The 23,108-nt window shown below is 43.1% G+C and overlaps 1 protein-coding gene across 1 annotated transcript; it reads right to left on the reverse strand.

Annotated features, from left to right (window-relative positions):
* Positions 1-2,493: 2,493 nt before the first annotated feature.
* Positions 2,494-18,905, reverse strand: LOC132479880 (cytochrome c oxidase assembly factor 7). Its single transcript, XM_060083560.1, has 3 exons — positions 18,727-18,905; positions 14,569-14,709; positions 2,494-3,736 (listed from the first exon to the last, which is right to left on the reverse strand). The coding sequence occupies exons 1-3, from the start codon at positions 18,830-18,832 to the stop codon at positions 3,288-3,290; spliced, it is 696 nt and encodes a 231-aa protein (XP_059939543.1). The 5' UTR covers positions 18,833-18,905; the 3' UTR covers positions 2,494-3,287.
* Between the last annotated feature and the right edge of the window lie 4,203 nt (positions 18,906-23,108).

Raw genomic sequence — 23,108 nt, forward strand, 5'->3', positions numbered from 1 at the left:
AAAAAACCAGCCTGGGTGTTTTTGTTATTACTTTTTTTTTGGCTGGGGGGTGGCGGTGGGGAGGGATCGGGGGGTCGGTGGGGGAGTGCAGAAAGTACAAGCAGTTCGCTGTTGCAGAAGCCTGTTAGGAACAAGATGGGGCTAAATACAGAGGAGGGACTGTATCATGGGGGTGGGGATACGTGTTGGGAAAAGAATTTTGGCCTTTCCCCTTTAGACAGTGGGGAGGCCTGATTTATAAACTGTAACACAATCACCATTCCTCAAGCCTGGGGAGGGGCACCAGCTGGGAATAGTTTCCACTCTGGGCCCCCAGCAGGTGCAAGTCTTCTCAGGGACTCTCACCACTGGGGCAGCAAGAGAAGGGAGGAGGCAAGGCAGGGCCCACCCCAGCCCCTCATCAGGCCTGCCTCCTGCAGCTGTTTGATCCCTGCACATCCCTAGAGAGCTAAGGCCCATCAGCTCCCTGGATGTGAAAAGAATGGCAGCAAAGGCAGCTGTTTTAGAAGCTAGACTATACCTCACAAGCAAACATTGCCACTTGGAGAGAAAACAATTATCTAATTGTAAAATCTGGTCCCATAAAAATCTTTCTAAAGGGACAGTTACTATTTGTGATAGGAGCTACTATTTAATCTTCTTAACAACCCTAGGAGAAGGCATTGTTATCCCCATGTGAGAAGTGACAAAATTGAGACCCAGAAGGTTGGGTAACTTGCCCAGGATGGCACAGCTAATAAAAGGCAAAACCCACATTAGTACCCAGGTTAAGACCTTCAGACCTAGGAACTGGAAAGAGTCTGGTGCCACCAACCTCAATGCAGAATTCAAAACAAGAGATCTAAACTGCAAAACGAATGTCAGGAAGCCAAGGCAGTTTTGATTTTTTTTCCCCCAAAGTGATTACTTAATGCTTTTTAAATACATAAAATTATTTTTTAATTTGTATTTTCTCATTCTTTAACACTCGCACTTAGTAATTCTTTGACTAAGCCAGAGTTGCCCACATCTGTAGGGCCTGAAGTCTAGGCCCTTTCCCTCTGCCATGCTGCCTCTCACAAAATTTTTCAAGCAATTTCATAAAACTTTGACAAACTAAAATGTAAAGTATTTCTAAATTTTTTAAAAATTAGCAAACAGCTCAAAAAAGTTTTTTTGTTCCCCTTGATCTCAAAGGCTCCAAATCAATATGGGTGGCTCCCCTATCCATCCATGTGCCCAGGCTAGAAATCAGGGTTTTTTTTAACCCCATGCTTGACTCCACCCTCCTCCTACTCCCACAGGCTCTTTAATCCATTTTCCACACTACAGTGATCTAATTTCCAAATGTCATCATTTCATTCTCCCGCTCAAAACCCATCAGTGACTCTGTATGACAACACCCAAATCTCCAGACTCCCCAGCCTCCTCCTCTCTCTCTGGGACTCCTGATTCCCTTTCTCACAGCCCTGAGCACTATACTGAGATTTTAGTGAGAACACTAACGAGAACACAAACCACTGGTCAATTATGAAACTTCTTCCCTATTACACCATCCAGCTCAAGGCTGGGATGGAGGAAAAATGTTGGATATAGTTGCCTGCTGGCCAGAAGACAGAGTAATGATCTTGTTTGCTGAGACCAGAGTGTGAAAACCCATTTTCAAACCTTACCTCAAAGGTTGCAAAGAAGTGAGAAACTCAACCATGCTGGCTCTTATCAACCTATTCCTTCTCATAGCAACCTGGATATGAAATGGCCTTGGACCCTGCTGGACAAGATATTATTATTATTTGCATTAAAAAAAATTAATTAATTTATTTTTGGCTGCGTTGGGTCTTCGTTGCTGCGCGTGGGCTTTCTCTAGTTGCAGCAAGCAGGGGCTACTCTTCGTTGTGGTGCACGGGCTTCTCATTGCAGTGGTTTCTCTTGCTGCGGAGCACGGGCTTCAGTAGTTGTGGCACACGGGCTTAGCTGCTCCGCGGCACGTGGGATCTTCCAGGACCAGGGCTCGAACCCGTGTCCCCTACACTGGCAGGTGGATTCTTAACCACTGTCCCACCAGGGAAGTCCCTGTTTCCACCTTCTGGCTTTTGTGAATGCTGCTATGAACATGGGTGTACAAATACTTCTTGGAGACCCTGCTATCAATTCTTTTGGATATATACCCAAAAGTAGAATTACTAGACCATATGGTAATTCTATGTTTAATTTTTTGAGGAATCGCCATATTGTTTTCCATAGTGGCTGCACCATTTTACATTCCCACCAACAATGTATAAGGCTTTCAATTTCTCCACATCCTCTCCAATACATGTTGCAAAACTGAAAGCCCGAAAACATTGTGATGACAGAAATAATGATCATGTCATCAGCAGGCAAATAACAAGCTCGCCCCCTAGTGTCAAGTAAGGAAGATAACAGAAAAAGCAAACATTCTTAAAAGGCACAACCACCACAAAGAACATAATCTCTACCTTACCAAGAATCTGGAGCGAATACTAATAACACAAATTACTAATCAATCAAAATAGTTTATTCACAGGGACAATTAAAAAGGTTCAGTTCTGAGGGACAAAACGTATCACCAACCCTTGCATACAAATCCCTAGCTGAGGTTATCTTATGAGCTGTGCCAGATGAGTAGCCTGGGGATGTTAATTTTTAACGTGTGAATGTCTCCACTAAAGGCAGGCTTATGTTGTATCCTCTTTAGCAACCCTGAAGTAATGGCCTCTAACTGTTACATCACACGTAACTCCCAATCTCTGAATTTGCTGAAAGATCTGACTCTAAAAGAAAAAAGGAAGCCCACACCAATGATTAAGTCAGAGGGCGGCAGTCATGACTATTTAACTGTTCTTAGCTCCTTAAACCCGCTATTACGTAAATCAAGATACTTTCTGATTTTTTAAGCCCTCCCGACTAAAATAATGATGATAATGATGACGATGTCTGATTCTTTCAGGCCCCGTGGCTGCTGATTTTTCCAACTCCCTGCTCTGTCTCTCCTGCCCACCCCTCCAATCTCTATGGCTCACTGGTTTGCTGTTTTTCACAGAGCTGCAAGAGTTTGAGAACCCAAATCCCATAAATGTGGATCACACCAGATAAAGGAATACTGATTGAAATACACATTTCAGACTACATCCCCGTAGGTGACACTCTGGGGCAATGGGTTTATACAATCAGAGTTACTGATATTAAATCCCAAGTCTTTCTGCTCCAGCAGGTCGACCTCCAAGGGCTGCATCAGAAATAGGAGGTGCCAGCCTCAAGCTGACTGTTGACTAGGAGGGTGGGCCACACTACCCAAACGTTAAAGGCTGGACGTTTTTCTGCTGCTCTTTGTGCAGCTGCCGGGCCCGATTTTTTAGCTCTTCAGCCTTAGCTTCGTCCTTATCGACACCATCCCCCAGCTTGTACATGCGGCTGGCATTGGCACAGGCCCAGACATGGCCTAGGTCACAGGCTTTCATTGAGTATTTGCATGCCAGGCCCATGTCCTTGGGAAAGCTGGGGGCGCCCTGCAGGAACATGGTACTGAGGTTGAAGCAGCTAGAGGCATAGCTGCCATCACAGGCCCTTGTGTAGTAGTCTCTGGCCCTCTCCAGATCGGGCTGGCCATCCTCATTGACCTGTCCATCATGTGCCAGGAGACCAACGTTGTGGCATGCCTCCAAGGACTTCTTTCCCGGCTTCTCACATGCCATCAGAAAGCAGCTGGAGGCAGCTTTCAGATCCTGGGTTAGTCCACCTGGGAGGAAGGAAAAAAAAGTCAACCTGAGCCAGGGCAGAACCTGAATGTCTCAGGCCAAAGTCAGGGAGCAATTCCTGAATATAGTTTATATACTTTGAGCTAAGGCAGCATGAAAAGAAGATGTCCTGGTATACTGCACAGACTTTCCAGCTTTTTTAGCCATGGAATCTTCTGTTCAAATGGTATCTTGTAAGGAAGCTTAAACAGGTAAAAAGGGTAAAATGATAATATCTACCTCTGGGGGTAACAGCAAGATCATAGCATCTTATAAGCACTTCATTAAACACTTAATTTTAATATATACTAAATGTGTATTATTTGCCAATTAATATGCTAGGTTCTAAGGAACAGATACTGTCCCTGCCTTTGTGAATCCTGTGGTCTAATGAGACAGACGTTAAACAAGCACACAAGTAAATGTATGATTATAAGTGTGACAAGCATATGGAGAAAAAGTACAGAATGCTATGAGAATGTATCAGGGCTCTGAACTAGGAGGCAAGGTCAAGGAAAGCTTCCCCAGGGACTTCCCTGGTGGCGCAGTGGTTAAGAATCTGCCTGCCAATGCAGGGGACACGGGTTCGAGCCCTGGTCTGGGAAGATCCCACATGCCTGAGAGCAACTAAGCCCGTGTGCCACAACTACTGAGCCTGTGCTCTAGAGCCCGTGAGCCACAACTACTGAGCCCATGTGCCGCAACTACTGAAGCCCGCGTGCCTAGAGCCCGTGCTCCGCAACAAGAGAAGCCACTGCAATGAGAAGCCCGCGCACCGCAACGAAGAGTAGCCCCCGCTCGCCACAACTAGAGAAAGCCCACGTGCAGCAACGAAGACCCAACACAGCCAAAAATAAAATAAAATAAAATTTAATTTAAAAAAAGGAAAGCTTCCCCAAAGAAGGGACATTTGAGCTGTGATATAATGGAAAAAAGAAAATAAAATATGTAGTGCAAAAAAAAAAAAAAAAAAAAAAGAAAGAAAAAGGCAAAGAAAATTGTTCCAGGCAGCAGGAATAGGATACAAAGAGAAAAGGAGCCCATGTGGCTAGAACCCAGAAATCGCTAAGGAAGGGAGGCTGGAGAGGCAGGCAGGGGCCAGATCATGGAGTGTCTGATGGGTCTCCTTAAGGACCTTGCACTTAATCCTAGGAGCAATGGGAAACTGCTAATGGATCATTTTAAGGAGAGGTGGTGACAGGGCTCACTTTTTCCTTTGTTTTGTTTTTTAATGGAACATTTCAAATCTCCATTCTCAAAAAGAGAAACATTTTAAGTATCTCAACGTTTAGTTTTTAAAGTCACTCCAAACATACCACCTAGAAATAACCATCATTATCATTAAGAGGACACCATTCCAGTCATCTTTATAGCATGTGTTCGAATTAAATGTTGGCTGGCTGAATGGACAGCTAGACAGAAGTAGAGTTGACCCTTGAATGATATGTGGGTTAGGGGCGCCCACTCTCCACACAGCCAAAAATCCAAGAATAACTTAAGAATCAGCCCTCCCTAAATGTGGCTCCTCCACATTGGCAGACTCAACCAACAGAGGATTGTGTAGTACTACTGTAGTATTAATTATTGAAAAAAAATGTACCTGTAAGTGGACCTGCATAGTTCAAACCCATGTTGTTCAAGGATCAGGTGTATTCTGAAAAACTGGATTACACATGCTACTTGTAAATAAAAAATTTAACTTTGATTTTACTTGTATTTATCGTTAAGACAACCAAACTGAAGTGAAACTGAAGAAACTGCTAACTTCAAATGAATATTTCAACAGAGAAATTTCCTAAATGAGCCTCTAGAGTTATAGATTATTAAAAGGTTAGCATCACTGCTTTGTTTTTTAACCAAATTTCAGACAGTATTAACTCATGAGGATGTTGTCACCTCACACTTCTCCCTACCTCTCTTGCCCTGCCTTCTATTTTTTGTTAGATATGTTATTTCAACTTCGGGAGACACAGAGCACAGTGGTTACCAAAGCCTGGGCTCTGTAGCCAGAAAACCTAGGCGCCAGTTCTGGCTCCATTACTTGCTGGCAATGTGACCTTAGACAAGTTACTTAAACTCTACAAAGCCTCAGTCTTCCTCATCTGTAAAATAAGGACAATAGTATCTACTTCATATTCTGGAAGCTTAAATGTGTCATTACAGAGAGCCTAGTACATAATAAGTGCTCAGTAAATGCTGTAGCATTTTTATGTCATAAAGGTTTATATTATTTACATTCTATTCCGTAACCCTAATTAGCCCAACATTCATTCTAAATGCGATTCTGCTCATCACCAGTCTTTTCATCAGAGCTCCTCCATTTCTGAATTATTTCTCTTGATTCACCTACTTACTGGTTATCAGATAGATTTTTCTAGAAAAGCATATAGATTCTACAGCCTCTGAGTTCTTTCAGTTTTGAGAATGCATTCTTGCCACCTTTCTATTTAAACAGTATATAATTAGGTCTTGCTTTTATATCCAGCCTGGTAAATCTATGCCTTTTACTGGAGTGTTTACTTAGATTTAATGCAACTCTTGACATAGCTGGGTTTAAGTCTACAACCTTATTTCTTTCCCATTTGTCCCAAATGTTTTTGTTCCTTTTTTCCCTTTCTTACAATTCTTTTGAATTGTATATTTCTAATAGTCCATTTCACTCTCATCATTGGCTTTTCAGTAATACTTCTTTTATCAGTGGTTTACCTAGTGAAAATACTATGTATACTTAATCACAATCTACCAAGAATTAATATTACAGCACTTCCCATATAATGTAAGAACCTTACAATAATACCCTTTCATTGACCACATTTCTATCCTTGGTACTACTGCTGTCATGTTTTACTTCTAAATATATTACTTGTTTGACTTCTATATAGTGTAAGCCCCATAACACATAACTATTATTTTTGCTTCAGTTTTTTAAAGACATTAAGAAATGAGGAAAAAATTCTTACATTTACATGTATATTCCAGTGTGCTTTCTTCTTTTGTATGGATCCTAGTGTCCACCTTTTTATCATTTTCCTTCTACCCAAACAACTTTTCTTGTAGTGTACGTCTGCCAGCGACTCATTCACTCAGCTTTTGTTTATCTGAAAATGAATTTATTTTATTTCATTGATTTATTTATTTATCTTTTTGGCTGTGCCACGCAGCTTGTAGGATTTAGTTCCCTGACCGGGGATTGAACCTGGGCCCTCGGCAGTGAGAGCGTGGAGTACTAACCCTTGGACTGCCAGGGAATTCCCCATCTTCATTTAAAAAAATATTTTCAATAAAGTAGAATTCAAGTTTGACAGTTTTTTTCTTTCAGCATTTAAAAGATGTTCTTTTGTCTTCTGGCTTACATTACTTCTGATGAGAAGTCAGTGATTATTCTCACCAATGTTCCCCTCAATGTGTCTTTTTCTCTGACCGCTTTTAAGATTTTCTCTTTACCTTTGGCTTTCAGCAAATGGTAATAATGTGTCTAGGTATGATTTCATTGGTTATCCTGTTTGGATCCACTAAGCTTCATGGATCTGTGGAGTGATATTTTTCATCAAATTTGGAAATTTTATACTGTTATTTCTTCAAATACTTTTTTCTGCCCCAATCTCATCTCTTTCTGGACTCCAATACACGTTATGTTAGATTAAGGGATAGTGAACCCCACAGGTTGAGGCTCTGTGTTGTTGTTGTTTTGCTTTTTCTCTCTCAGTGCTTCAGTTTACATAACATCTTCAATCCTGTCTTCAAGTTCACCGATCTTTCAAATTCACTGATTATTTCCTTCTGATATGTCCAATTTGCTATTAAGCCTGTCCAGTGAATTTTCCATTTCAAATATTACGTTTTTCAATTGCAGGATTTCATTTGGTTCTTTTTAATAGTTTCAATTTCTGTGATGAGATTTCCCATCTGTTCATTGTGTCCATCTTTTATTTAAACCCTTTAATAAATTTATTTTCCTTGTTTAAAAATATTTGACTGCTAATTCCAACATCCCTGTCACATCTGGGTCTGTTTCTATTGACTGCTTTTTTTCTGTTTAGCAATTTCTTACTTTATGCTGGACATTGTAGATGCTACTTTGTTCACTCTGGTTTTGTTGTATTCATTTAAAGACTGTTATACTCTGGTATCTCTTCAGATCACATAAATCTTTCACCTTTTACTAAAGACTGTTGAGTTTTGTTCTCACAAGTAACTAATTCACTGGTGAATCAGCCTGATCCTTTTGAGGCTTGTTTCTAAGTTTTGGAGCCTTTCTGCAGTCTGTATTCAATGAGGTCTCCCCACTCTGGCTTGTGGAATTCAAACAACTCCCAACACTGTGAAACCTCTGGAGTCTCTTTTCAGTTCACACCTCCCCAGTAGCTTTTCACTGCAAGGTCTCTCAGAGTTTCCTCCTATGCATGTGCAGCTTAACACTGAGCCAAAGACTTAAGAGCACCCCTATGTGGCTATCTGGAGCTCCTTCTCTGTGTAGCTCCTTCTTCTCTGGTATCCTGTCCTGCAAACTCTGGCAGCCTCAGTGGCCAGAAACTCTGACCTCTGCCTCATCAGTTCAGCAAGACTATCATACTCTACTTGGCTTCCACCTCTTTGTGCCTAGTCTGAAAAGTACCTCCAGGCAAAAAGCCAAAGCAATCATTCATGGGGCTCATCCTGTGTGTTTCCCTTTTCTCAGGGATCACTGTACTGCACTGCCCATTTTCCAATATCTGAAAATAGTTGCTTCATATATTTTATTGAATCCATGGTTTATATCCTTATAAAAGTTCATTTTAGTTGCCTTATGGAAAGATTAGATACCTGCATTAATGAAGCAGGAGAGGAAGGTGGCTTGGATAAATATGGTAGCAGGAAAGGGAGAGACAGGACAGATCTGAAACATATTTTAGAGCTAAACTGGCCACAAGCTACTAGGTATGGAGAGATACCACTTGCTAAACTGGAAGACAACAGGGGTGCAATATTTGGGAGAAAAGGAAAACAATTAAGAATTCTATATTGGATTTGTTAAGTTTGCAATGCCTGTAAGAACTCCAAGTCAAATTTTCCAGTAAACAGTCAACTATATGCAGTCTGGAGTGGTTTTGCCTAGAGATAAATGTTTGTTTGCAATTATCATCACTAACTTATTCATTGCCACATCCTAGAGACCACCACTATTAATTTTTGGTGTATTTCCTCCTATTACCTTTTCAATGTAGTTTGGTCTTGTTTTTACATGTTGTAATCATGCGTTTGTTCTTCACTCCCCATTAGAAACCCATCTTCATATGTTTTATTAAGAATATTTCATCAAAGAGATATATCAGAGTTACTTTCCACTTCCTTTCATAAGACATTTAAATGGCTTCACAAAAATAGTTCAAAGCTGATTTCACTGATGAAAACACCTGGGCAAAATATTGCTTGGGTCACTCTAAGTGTCCAACCAATCCAAGGTAACTTCTGCAGCAACCAACACAAACCAGACCTGTTCACACTGATAGAATATTTTACAATTTAACAAAGCAGTCACATGTGAGTTCATTTGATGCTCAGAAAAATCCTATGAATAAGGTGTGAGCTGACCTTATTACTCCAATTTTGTCATTGAGGTATTTGTAGCTCAGGGAAGGAAAATACCTTGCCTGATACCACACTGTCAATTAGTGCTCAGGATGAAAAGTGACCTCCCACTCTTCCCCCTGCCCCAAGCTAACCTTGATAAAAGGAGAGTTATTAACCAGTCTTTGTCAAGAAAGGACACTGGGTGTGTTTTCAGAACAGAGGGCAAATTCTTAGGCTCAGAACTAGGCAGGGGGGTCAACAGTATTGGTTTCTAGACAGGGCAGGGCCCAAGGTCTCCTAATTAACAATCCAAAAGAGCCTGAGTAGCAAAGATCAGCTAATGGGATCTCCTGTGAGGACACCTGACCTCGAGGAAATTACTTAACAATGTCAGTTTAACAGAGGATTAAGTATTATTCTCTAAACACTCTGTGTTCTTTCACCTGCTTACCTGCTCTCTATTCTGAAGAGAAGACATAACTCTATTCTACCTCCAGCAGATAAAATCTGCTCTGTCCTTTAAGAACCAGTTTCAATGCCTCCTCCTCTCAGCACCCCCTGATGATGACATGCTCCCAGAACTGAACCCCCAAAGTACTTTACATGTCTCTCTATAAAGATATTTATCGGGGCTTCCCTGGTGGCGCAGTGGTTGAGAGTCCGCCTGCCGATGCAGGGGACGCGGGTTCGTGCCCCGGTCTGGGAAGATCCCACATGCCGCAGAGCGGCTGGGCCTGTGGGCCGTGGCCGCTGGGCCTGCACGTCCGGAGACTGTGCTCCGGTGGGAGAGGCCGCAGCGGTGAGACGCCTGCGTACTGCAAAAAACAACAACAACAACAAAACGATACTTACCAAGCTCTCCCAGGTTAACAGGTATTAGTATAAATACTCCTTCCCTGGGGAGGGGGTGAAAAAAAAACATTTCTTCCCCCACACTGATCCATCTTTGCTTCACTGTACAGAGTAAATACTAAAAATCTGCTCAACAAAGGAGCACTTAAGAAAGAAAAAAGTCTCAGTGCACAATCATTAATCATATAAGTTTGTCAAAGAGAAGGGAAAATAATTTCACAACCTCCACAACCTCTTTTGTTCTCCTTAATTCAATAAGAAACTCAAAGTCCCTGTGGAAAATGTAGTAAAATATGATACAAAGACAAAAGGAACCCAAAACTTTATCAAGACACAAATTCAGAGACTAAACAGCTAGGAACATTTTTATTTTTGCACAGTGTATTATATAGCTGAGCTCACATCATACGTAATTTTGTGTTCAGCTTTCTTCACTGAACATTGTATCATAAACCTTTCCTGAAGTCAACAAAAATTATTTAAAAACATTATTTTTTTTTTCACATCTTTATTGGAGTATAATTGCTTTACAATGTTGTGTTGGTTTCTGCTGTACAACAGTGAATCAGCTATACATATACATATATCCCCATATCCCCTCCCTCTTGAGCCTCCCTCCCACCCTCCCTATCCCACTCCTCTAGGTCTTCACAAAGCATCAAGTTGATCTCCTTGTGCTATGCAGCAGCTTCCCACTAGCCATTTATTTTACATTTGGTTGTGTACATATGTCAATGCTACTCTTACTTCATCCCAGCTTCCCCTTCCCCACCGTGTCCTCAAGTCCGTTCTCTACGTCTGCATCTTTATTCCTGTCCTGCCACTAGGTTCACCAGTACCACTTTTTAGATTCCATATATACGTGTAGCATACGGTATTTCTTTTGCTCTGACTTACTTCACTCTGTATGACAGATTCTGCGTCCATCCACTCACTGCAAATAACTCGGTTTCATTCCTTTTTATGGCTGAGTAATATTCCATTGCATGTATGTGCCATATCTTCTTTATCCATTCATCTGCTGATGGACATTTTGGTTGCTTCCATGTCCTGGCTGTTGTAAACAGTGCTGCAATGAACATCATGGTACATGTCTCTCTCTCTCTCTTTTTTTTTTGCGGTACATGGGCCTCTCACTGTTGTGGCCTCTCCCATTGCGGAGCACAGGCTCCGGACATGCAGGCTCAGCAGCCATGGCTCACGGGCCTAGCCACTCCGCGGCATGTGGGATCCTCCTGGACCAGGGCACAAGCTCATGTCCCCTGCATCGGCAGGCGGACTTTCAACCACTGCGCCACCAGGGAAGCCCATGTCTCTTTTTGAATTATGGTTTTCTCAGGGTATATGCCCAGTAGTGGGATTGCTGGGTCATATGGTAGTTCTATGTTTAGTTTTTTAAGGAACCTCCATACTGTTCTCCATAGTGGCTGCATCAATTTACATTCCCACCAACAGTGTAAGAGGGTTCCCTTTTCTCCACACCCTCTCCAGCATTTATTGTTTCTAGATTTTTTGATGATGGCCATTCTGACCAGTGTGAGGTGATACCTCATTGTGGTTTTGATTTGCATTTCTCTAATGATTAGTGATGTTGAGCATTCTTTCATGTGTTGTTGGCAATCTGTATATCTTCTTTGGAGAAATGTCTATTTAGGCCTTCTGCCCATTTTTGGATTGGATTGTTTGTTTTTTTGATATTGAGCTGCATGAGCTGCTTGTGTATTTTGGAGATTAATCCTTTGCAGTCGTTTTGTTTGCAAATATTTTCTCCCATTCTGAGGGTTGTCTTTTCGTCTTGTTTATGGTTTCCTTTGCTGTGCAAAAACTTTTAACTATCATTAGGTCCTATTTGTTTATTTTTGCTTTTATTTCTCTTACTCTAGGAGGTGGGTCAAAAAGGATCTCGCTGTGATTTATGTCAGTAAGAGTGTTCTGCTTATGTAGAAACATTATTTATTTATTAAATAAATAAATTTATTTATTTATTTTTGGCTGCATTGGGTCTTCATTGCTGCACACGGGCTTTCTCTAGTTGCGGCGAGCAGGGGCTACTCTTTGTTGCGGTGCGTGGGCTTCTCAATGCGGTGGCTTCTCTTGTTGCGGAGCACAGGCTCTAGGCGTGCGGGTTCAGTAGTTGTGGCACGCAGGCTCAGCAGTTGTGGCTTGCAGGCTCTAGAGCACAGGCTCAGTAGTTGGGGTGCACAGGCTTAGTTGCTCCGCGGCATGTGGGATCTTCCCAGACCAGGGCTCAAACCTGTGTCCTCTGCATCGGCAGGCAGATTCTTAACCACTGTGCCACGAGCAAAGTCCCAAAACATTATTTTTTAATGGGTTAAATAACATTCCAGCTGGGGGAAGTAACATTATTTATTTAACTAAACTGCTACTGTTGGCACATAGTTTTTTTTTTTTTTTTGGCAGTACACGGGCCTCTCACTGTTGTGGCCTCTCCCATTGCGGAGCACAGGCTCCGGATGCACAGGCTCAGCGGCCATGGCTCACAGGCCCAGCCAATCTGCGGCATGTGGGATCTTCCCGGACCGGGGCACGAACCTGTGTCCCCTGCATCGGCAGGCAGACTCCCAACCACTGTGCCACCAGAAAAGCCCAGATTTTTTTTTTAAATAATTAACATAATGCAGTTATATATTACTTATAAATTATAAATTAGTGAAAATAAAATTCTGCCAGATAGATAATGCTGGGGTGAGAATCTTTGCATATAATCTTTATTTGCATTTCCAGTTATTTCCTTAGGAAAAAATACTAGGAGAGTTACTAGGCCAAAGAAACGCTCCTCTGCTCAAACAAGGGAACCTGATATTCCTATTAATGCTAAACTTTCTTCAACTTTGAGACTACCACAGACCCCATGTCCCATGTGAAGGGAGAAATAGCCCACACAGCTCCAGAGATTTAAAAAGACATCCTCTTCATCAAACGTTCACTGAACATCCTTCTAACCAGGCTTCACTGGGTACTGGGAACAAGGGATCATCCTCAAGAAGCTCATGATCTAGTGAGCAAAAAAAGAACTGCCTGTCTAAAGTCATATTCCCTATTTGTGGTGGTTTTAAAATATGCCCATAAATTCTTTTTTTGTTAAATTTATTTAATTCATTTATTTAAATAAATTTATTTTTGGCTGCGTTGGGTCTTCGTTGCTGTGCGTGGGCTTTCTCTAGTTGTGGTGGTGAGTGGGGGCTACTCTTCATTGTGGTGTGCAGGCCTCTCATTGCGGTGGCTTCTCTTGTTGTGGAACATGGGATCTAGGTGTGTGGGCTTCAGTAGTTGTGGCATGCAGGTTCAGTAGTTGTAGCTCACAGGCTCTAGAGCACAGGCTCAGCAGTTGTGGAGCAAGGCTTAGTTTGCTCCACAGCATGTGGGATCTTCCTGGACCAGGGCTTGAACCCGTGTCCCCTGCATTGGCTGGCGGATTCTTAACCACTGCGCCACCAGGGAAGTCCCAGCCCATAAATTCTTGATATTCCTTCCTTCAACAGGTGGAATTTAAGTTTTCTCCAACTAGTGTAAGCTAAACTTACTGACTCATTTCTAATAAACAGAGTGGAATAGAAATGAAAAGTGTGTGACTTCCAAGGGTATAGTATAAAAGACACTGTGGATTCCATTTTGCTCCCTCTTTGGATCACTCACTCTGGAGGAAGCCAGATGCCATGTCACCAGGACATACAAGTAGCCCATGAAGAGATCCATGTGACAAGGAACTGAGGTCTCCTGACAACAGCTGGCAAGGAACAGAAGCTTTCACCAACAGCCATGTGAGTGAGCCAGCTTAGGATTGGAAACTCTGGTTCCAGTCGAACCTTCAAAGGACTACAGCCCTGGCTCCCTGGCTAATGTCTTGACTGCAACCTCACCGAGAGACCCTGAGGCATACAGCTCAGCCACTCCCAGATTCCTGACCCACAGAAACTATGTGAAATGATAGATTTGTTGGGATAATCTGTTATTTAGCAATAGATACCTTAAACACTACTGAATACCAACTGCATTTAGGTCATGAGGAGAAAAGCAGATGGAAAGGAATTAATTATTGGTCCCCTCTTCTGTGCCAGGCACATGCTGATGCCTTTACCTACATTACCTTATTTAATCCTCACAACAACCCTATGAAGCAAGTACTATTTTTTTCTCCATTTTACAGGTGATACAACTGATGCACAGAGTTAACGTGACCGGCTCAAGGTCCCACTACTTGCAAACAGCATTCCTTAAGGTCTGCCTGACTTGAAAGGCTGCGCTCGTCCCTCCATCACTTTGCTAAACTCTTGACTCCAAATTTTCCTACAACATGCTTCCCCAATGCCTGTGAGGACCCTTCTGGAAAGAGGGCTCAGTATGAGTCTCAGGATGTGATGTCAGCACTACCATCAATGATAAGGACCAAAGAAAGCAGGCCCCTCCTTACCTTTCCCAGTCACATAATAGGCCCCCAGTTTGTAGCAGCTATCACTGTGTTTGTTCTCTTCACAGTTGAACTTCAACACCTTGGCAGCCTCATCAAAATTCTTCTGGATCCCTTCCAAATAGTCCACCAGCCGATAGCAACCTGTGAGGAAAGGGCAAAAGCTGCTGTTCAAGTCTAGGGCAGTGGGGAGGGTCCAGGTGTGGCAGGCCAGAGGTGCCTTTTATTTAGGACCAGCCTCTCTCCTAAAGGTGACCTCGCCACAAAGAGCGCAGGTAGTGTTCAGCCACTCCTACAAATGGCACTGTCCGCCCTCAGCCTAGGACTGAGCAATGTACAGACTGGGGAGACCTTGGCCCCGCACTGGCTCCACCACTCACCAGCCTTCTGTTCCCTGTCAGCAAGGCCCAAAGACGCACTGGCTTCCATAATGAAACTTTGCTAGCTTTGGGACTTCTCAGGAAGTTCAGCAGTAAAACACTGAGAACCATCAGGGTCCATGGGCTAGTCTTCATAGCTGCAAGAAAGGGATGCTTTGATGACTATACCTTAATCCTTGGCCGGGCTGAGTACATTAAGAAGAAAGAGTCGAAATGGCAGCTACCAAAGGAGTTGGAAGTAGACTCTCTCTCCTTGGCAGTCTCTAGTCCCAGCCAGCCTCTCCTTAACATCTCTCTCCTCTGTCCCTTTTTTTCATCCACAATAACACCCATCCCATCTCTTGTTCATTTTCATTCAACAAATATTTGAGCATCTATCTGCATCAATGTACAAGACACTGCTTTAGTTGCTGGGAATACAGTCACTTGGCTGCCTAAAAATTACATTGTAGAGGAGGAAGTACAATAAATAAGTAAATAGGTTAGCAAGATGCATTCAAACCTTAATAAACAAATATGACTGAACTAAAACAGGACGATAAGATAGTTCGTTGTGCACGTTGGGGGAATGGTTAACATAGACTGGGCGATCAGGGAGGGCTTTACTGGGGACTTCGATGTGTAAGCTGAGATGTGAATAACGTGAATGAACTAGCTATTTAAAGACAATGAAATGGGAAGGAGGCAGAAAGTCTCAGGCACAAGGAACAATAAATAAAAAGACCCAAAAGAGGGAATAAGCTTGGCACAAATAAGGTATAATGTGGCTGGATCCGGGAAGAAAGAGGCAAGAAGTGAGGAGAAGGCAGGGACCAATCACAGGGCCTTGTAGAAGATAGGAAGAAACTGGGATTTTACTCCCAGTCAAAGGCAAACCACTGGAGGGTTTTAAGAAGGGAAGCAATATGATTCGATTTGCATTTTTAAAAGGTCATTCTAATATATATGTTTGTATGGGTCTGGATGAATATGGAGGAAGTTAAGTGTGAAGGGACACACTCCAACACTGATAATAACAAAAATGTGTTATTTTGTCATTTAAAAAACTAATAAACATTTAAAATAACAAAATAAAAATTTAAATGTCAGTCTGTGAGTTGAGAATAGATTTTAAGGGAGTGACGGTGCAAATGGAGAGCCAAGTTAGAAGGCTATTTCAGTAATCCAGGTGAGAAATGATGATTTTGAAGACTAATATAGAAGTAGCTATAGTAACTACAGCCTCCTCTCGGGCTCTCCTTCTAAAGTGCCGCAGCCTGCCCTTCTTATATGCCCACCCTCCCCTACTTCACTGCTCCGTACATCTCCAGAGTACAAAAGCATGTATGGCTCTCCACTGCCTACAGAATAGTCTAAATGCCTTTCCGTAGCATTCAAGATCTGACACACTCCATAAACAAGACGAAAAGACAACCCTCAGAATGGGAGAAAATATTTGCAAATGAAGCAACTGACAAAGGATTAATCTCCAAAATTTACAAGCAGCTCATGCAGCTGAATATCAAAAAAAAACACAACCCAATCCAAAAATGAGCAGAAGACCTAAATAGACATTTCTCCAAAGAAGATATACAGATTGCCAACAAACACATGAAAGAATGCTCAACATCATTAATCATTAGAGAAATGCAAATCAAAACTACAATGAGGTATCACCTCACACCAGTCAGAATGGCCATCATCCAAAAATCTAGAAACAGTAAATGCTGGAGAGGGTGTGGAGAAAAGGGAACCCTCTTGCGCTGTTGGTGGGAATGTAAATTGATGCAGCCACTATGGAGAACAGTGTGGAGGTTCCTTAAAAAACTAAAAATAGAACTACCACACGACCCAGCAATCCCACTACTGGGCATATACCCTGAAACCATAATTCAAAAACAGTCATGTACCACAATGTTCATAGCAGCTTTATTTACAATAGCCAGGACATGGAAGCAACTTAAGTATCCATCGACAGATGAATGGACAAAGAAGATGTGGCACATATATACAATGGAATATTACTCAGCCATAAAAAGAAACGAAACTGAGTTATTTGTAGTGAGGTGGATGGACCTAGAGTCTGTCATACAGAGTGAAGTAAGTCAGAAAGAGAAAAACAAATACCGTATGCTAACACATGTATATGGAATCTAAGAAAAAAAAGTGGTTCTGAAGAACCTAGGGGCAGGACAGGAATAAAGACACAGATGTAAAGAATGGACTTGAGGACATGGGGAGGGGGAAGGGTAAGCTGGGACGAAGTGAGAGACTGGCATGGACTTATATACACTACCAAATGTAAAATAGGGGCTTCCCTGGTGGCGCAGTGGTTGAGAGTCCGCCTGCCGATGCAGGGGACACGGGTTCGTGCCCCGGTCCAGGAAGATCCCACATGCCGCGGAGCGGCTGGGCCCGTGAGCCGTGGCCGCTGGGCCTGCGCGTCCGGAGCCAGTGCTCCGCAACGGGAGAGGCCACGACAGTGAGAGGCCCGCGTACCGCAAAAAAAAAAAAAAAAAAAAAAAGTAAAATAGCTAGCGGGAAGCAGCCGCATAGCACAGGGAGATCAGCTGGGTGATTTGTGACCACCTAGAGGGGTGGGATAGGGAGGGTGGGAGGGAGACGCAAGGGGGAGGAGATTTGGGGATATATATATATATGTATAGCTGATTCATTTTGTTATAAAGCAGAAACTAACACACCATTGTAAAGCAATTACACTCCAATAAAGATGTTAAAAAAAAAAAAAAAGGTCTGACACACTGTGGCCCAGGGTCCCCGTCAATCTTATTTCTGACTACATTCTGACTTCAACCTTTCAAAAGAGCATTTTCTTCTCTTCCTCTGTTCCATTTTATCAACACTACTTGCCTATCCCTCCTGACCTCTTCCAGAAGTCTTCCCCAACCATTCTGCTCCTCAGTGACTCCAACTCCTGTGAAATCTCCCTACACTCAGGGCATAGACCAGCCCTCAAAGAACAACACTGGGTTCTTTTTAAGCCATCTTACACTGCAGAGCAACTCTGTGTAGTTGGTCAGCTTCAAGCTAGACTGCAAGCTATTTGAAGGTGGGGCCAGTGCCATTTTTTCCCTCCCTTTATAAAAATGAAGTAAGAAGAAGAAAACCACCCAAAGGTACTGGCTGCTCTGGGTGGTGGCCCCTTCTGGACATCACCATCCACCCACACACTTAAGTCAACTCAATGTTCCCAGAACACACGGGGCACATTCACGCCTCAGAGCCTTTTCACTAGCTGTTACCTCTGCCTGGCATGATTCTCCCTTACCTTCTTCAACACTGTTCATATGCCACTCTCCCAATGATTCTCCCTGACGTCTCAATTTAAAATTGCCCCCCTGAACTCCTGATACCTCTCAGTCAGCTCTTCTTCCCATTGCACTTACTACCTTCTAACACACTATCTCATTTATTTTCTTATGTTTATTGTCCAATACCCCCACTAGAATGTAAGCTCCACGAGGACAGGACGTTTTATCAGTTCACTGATGTAGCCCCAGTCCCTCTACTCCAAACGCCCGCGCGCTTCTCCTCCCTTCCAGCCCGGCCTCCAGGCTCGGTGCCGGCAGAGTAAGCCCCGGCGGCGAGCCCCGCAAGTCACGTGGAACCCATCCCGCCCCTCCCCAACACACAAAGAGCCGTCCGCGTCCTACAGACCCCGCATGTCCGGCCCGCGGCCCCTTCCAGATCCTCTCAGAGGTCGCTCGCGTGACCCGTCCAGCCCCCCGCCCCTGCGCACCGAGCCCTCACGTGTCCTTAAGGCCGTGCAGGCGGCGCTCACCGTCCGGGTCCTTCTCGCGGTAGCACTGGTAGTTGCACTCCACCTCCATGTTCTCCAGAAAGGACTTCACCTGCTCCTCGTCCTGGAAGTCCACCACGCCCGCCATCGCTCTTGCTCGCCCAGCCAAAATCACCCAGCCAGTCTGCCCCTGGCCACGCCGCTCGCCCCCGCGCCCCACGGTCACGTGAGCCGGCGGAGGGGCGGGGCCTGGGAGGGGCGTGCCGCCGAGGTCCGCGGTCACTCGGGCGCCCGGAAGGCACCGTTCCCGGATCCTAGTCTCTGCTCTGTCCTCATGCTATTAGTCTTTGGCCGTCCCATCTTTCCCTCTGGTCAGCCCACTCCTGAAAGTGGTAGCAGTCTTTCTGCAGCACTTTGTCCCAGCCTTGTGGTCTTAATGCTTCTCTGCCTGCATTTATTCCATTCATTCGTTAATTCGGTGTTCCCTAAGCGCCCCTGTGTGCGTCACCAAGTGCTTGGTTTTAGTAATACAACAGCTAGGAAGTATGGTCCCTGCCTTTAAAGAGCTTGCAGTTTAGTAGGAAGGCATTTGTTTATTCATTCAGCAAGTATTTTGAGCACCTACTATGTGCCAGGTGTAGCTAGACAAACCAGTGTTCATAAGTCTGTACAAGTGCAATGAAAAATCTGGTTCATCTCTGCTTTCCTCCCAGACGTACCCCGTGCCTCCAACATGAATGACCTAAGGAATGAATGGCTATGGAAGATGATAACTGGAACACAGTAGCTGTACTGGTTGCAGTAATAATACTGTTATAATAGCTAATGCTTAAACAGTGCTGAACTTTGTTCCAGATTCTATTCTAAGAGCTTTATACTAATTCTCATGGCACTCATTGTGACCCTATGGGGTAGGAATTATTGTTATCCCCATTCCCCCAATGAGGAAACTGAGGTACAGAGAGGTTAACTTGTCCAAGGTTACACAGGAAGTGAGAGAGTTGTGCTGTAAATCTTTTTAAAATAAAAGAATGAGGTACAAGAGGAACATGTCAAAGACATGGGAAAGAGGAGAGGAACTTCAGCTGGTTTTTGCTTTTTCTCCTGCTCAGAATCATTGGTTCCCTAGAGCCTAGACTGAAAGCTCTCCAAAGACAGTCAGTTCCTATTCATCTTTGAGTCCCAGCCATTCCTCCTCTAGAGCCCTCAGTGGAGCTCAATCCATGGTTTCCCATCACCTATAGCAATGCTTCCCAAATGGATTCATTATTAACCTATCCCTAACGGCATCAGAGAGTGGACTACTTCCAACCACGTCCTTATTGTAGAGCAGCCTACTGTACGTGGGAAATGTCTTTGAAATCCCAGTTTTATTTTAAAAGTTCATTTGTTTTTACATTCAATTCCATAATACATCCTTCGTAGCATAACACATTCCAGTTGCTATGCCACATTTACTAGTGGTTTCTCAAACCCCCGATCACCTTGGGAGATTTCCTCATTACACGTCTCAGATAGAGAAGCCTGACCTTTGATTTTGAGTTCACCTTCCTTTGGCTGGCCTCCAAAGCCCTGTACAATCTGATTCTAGCCTCATCTCCTGCCTCTCCTCCCCCATATCCCACCCAACTTTCTGTTCTCTGGATCGGTCCCAGGTTTGTGTCCCTGTTTACTATTGCTCTTGATGCGTGGACTACCCTTCTCAAATCAGAGAACGTCTCTTCTGTAATGTCGTCCCAGATGCAACAACCATACACTCCTAGAGTAGATTTAGATCCTCTGACTTCAGTGTTCCATCCCACTTGGTCTATTCTGATATAATGTAGTAGGGGATGACTGGCTTTGGAGGGCAGACAGATCTCAGTCAGTCTATGTCCTATGTTTACTAAGTTGTGACCTTGACCCAATTCACGTTTGTGATCCTGATTCCTCTTCTGTAAATGAAGATCCCTAGTGGGCTTCCCTGGTGGTGCAGTGGTTAAGAATCCACCTGCCAATGTAGGGGACATGGGTTTGAGCCCTGGTCGGGGAAGATCCCACATGCCGCAGAGCAACTAAGCCCTTGTGCCACAGCTACTGAGCCTGCACTCTAGAGCCCGTGAGCCACAACTACTGAGCCCGCGTGCCTACAGCCCGTGCTCTGCAACAAGAGAAGCCACCACAATGAGAAGCCTGCGCACTGCAACAAAAAGTAGCCCCTGCTCACCACAATTAGAGAAAGCCCACACACAGCAATGAAGACCCAATGCAGCCAAAAATAAATAAAAAAAAGAAGATCCCTTGTATGGCTGTCAGTAGGACTAAAACTGCATGTATGCAGTATGCTTAGCACAGTGCCTAGCTCAGAGTCATTCCTGTTCTAGAAATGTTTCTTGTCAAGCCCCAAAAGTCATAAAAGTCTGTGTCCCAACCAGACTGTGAGCTCTATATCTGTTGTGCTGGACACAGGACCAAAAATAGAGCAGAACTTGGTTGAGGGTGATGTAGATAACTAAAGTCAGGGACTGGGCCACAAATATGTAATACTTTTTCCTTAATCATATTTGCTGAGTTGAACTGCATTGAAATGAGAGAGCCTAAGCAGTAGAGGGCGATAGAGAGTTGGAGAAAAGATGGAAGAGAGGCTGGGCCAAGTCGGTCACATATTTTTAAATGAAATATAAGGTCATCAAAAGGGCAGCTAGCTTCTTTTTTTAGGCCTGTCCTTATCTCTGTAGTTTTATTCCCCTCTATTCTTATAAATGCTTGCATTTACTTTTTTAAATATTTATTTTAATTATTCAAGTGATACATGAATATATGTTTATTGTAAATTAATCTTATGTGTTTCACCTAATAACCCTTTTTGATAAGCATAATACAGCTTGTAGACTGTTGCAGAGAAACTGAAGGTCCGAGAAGTTAAGTGATTTACCCTAAAACACACAGTGAGAGGACCAGGAGAAACCAGGCCTCTTGGAATCCTAGCAACCATCCCAGATCCTAGAGGAAAGAATTCAAGGGCATTATAGTTCTCACTTCCTGACTCCAGACTTAGATTCAACTAATAATATTAACTGGTCACTAATTATGAGTTTAGTACTTTAGGTATATTATCTCATTTATTCTTCACAACATTACACTTCATTCGTTCAACGAACATTCCCTGGATGTTTAATAATATAATGACTAGGGCTTAAGGGATGCAAAATTGAAGAATGCAAGATTTCAACAAGAACATGCAATTCTTAGAAGAGCAAAAGCACTTGTCAACAAGCATATGGTGAGATGTTCCTCCTAATCATTAAAGGAAGGCAAAGTTAAAACGGTGCAATATTTTTCATCTCAGATTAACAAAGATTGGCATCCTGTGTTTGTGATGGTGCTGAGAAACCAGCATTGCCATACGCTGTTGGTGGGAAAATAAATTGATGCCTCCTCTTTGGAGAGCAATTTGATAATATTTATTAACATTTAAAATGTGGGCTTCCCTGGTGGCGCAGTGGTTGAGAATCTGCCTGCCAATGCAGGGGACACAGGTTTGATCCTTGGTCCTGGAAGATCCCACATGCCATGGAGCAACTAAGCCCATGCACCACAACTACTGAGCCTGCGCTCTAGAGCCCATGCTCTAGAGCCCGCAAGCCACAACTACTGAAGCCTTAGCTCCCTAGAGCCTGTGTGCCGCAACTACTGAGCCCGTGTGCTGCAATTACTGAAGCCCGTGTGTCTACAGCCCGTGTTCTGCAACAAGAGAAGCCACCACAATGAGAAGCCTGTGCACCACAATGAAGACCCAATGCCGCCAAAAATAAAAATAAAATAAAATAACATGTTAAAAAAATAAAAATAAAAAATAAAACGTGCTTATATATTTTGGGGAGGGTGGGAGAAAATATTTGCAAGCCGTCTTTACCACAATGGACTTGTATTCAGAACATATAGAGAACACCTACAGCTCAACAATAAGAAGATGACATTTAAGAAAATGGGCAATGTATTTGAGTAGACATTTCACCAAAGAAGACATATGGATAGGTAACGAGCACGCAAAAAGACACCCAGCATGGGGAAATGCAAATAAAAATCCACAGTGAGATACCACTATAAAATTTCTAGAATGGCTATAATCAGCAAGACAAACAGTAGCAAGTGTTGATGAGGATGCAAAAAAAACCTGGAACCTTATATGTTTCTGGTCAGAATGTAAAATGCTGCAGTCACTTTGTATTTTTGTTTGTTTGAATTTTACTTTGTTTAAGGACACTTAAAATGAGATCTACCCTCTTAACAAATTTTTAAGTGTACAAATATATTATCATTGACTATGTGTACAATGTACAGTGTTGTACAGCAGATTTCTAAGAGTTTGTTAATCTTGCTTAACTGAAACTTTATGTCCTTGATTAGTAACTCCCAGTTTCCCCTACTGCCCAGCCCCTGGC

This window comes from Mesoplodon densirostris, chromosome 2, assembly GCF_025265405.1.
Source record: "Mesoplodon densirostris isolate mMesDen1 chromosome 2, mMesDen1 primary haplotype, whole genome shotgun sequence".
NCBI classification, from domain to species: Eukaryota; Metazoa; Chordata; class Mammalia; order Artiodactyla; family Ziphiidae; genus Mesoplodon; species Mesoplodon densirostris.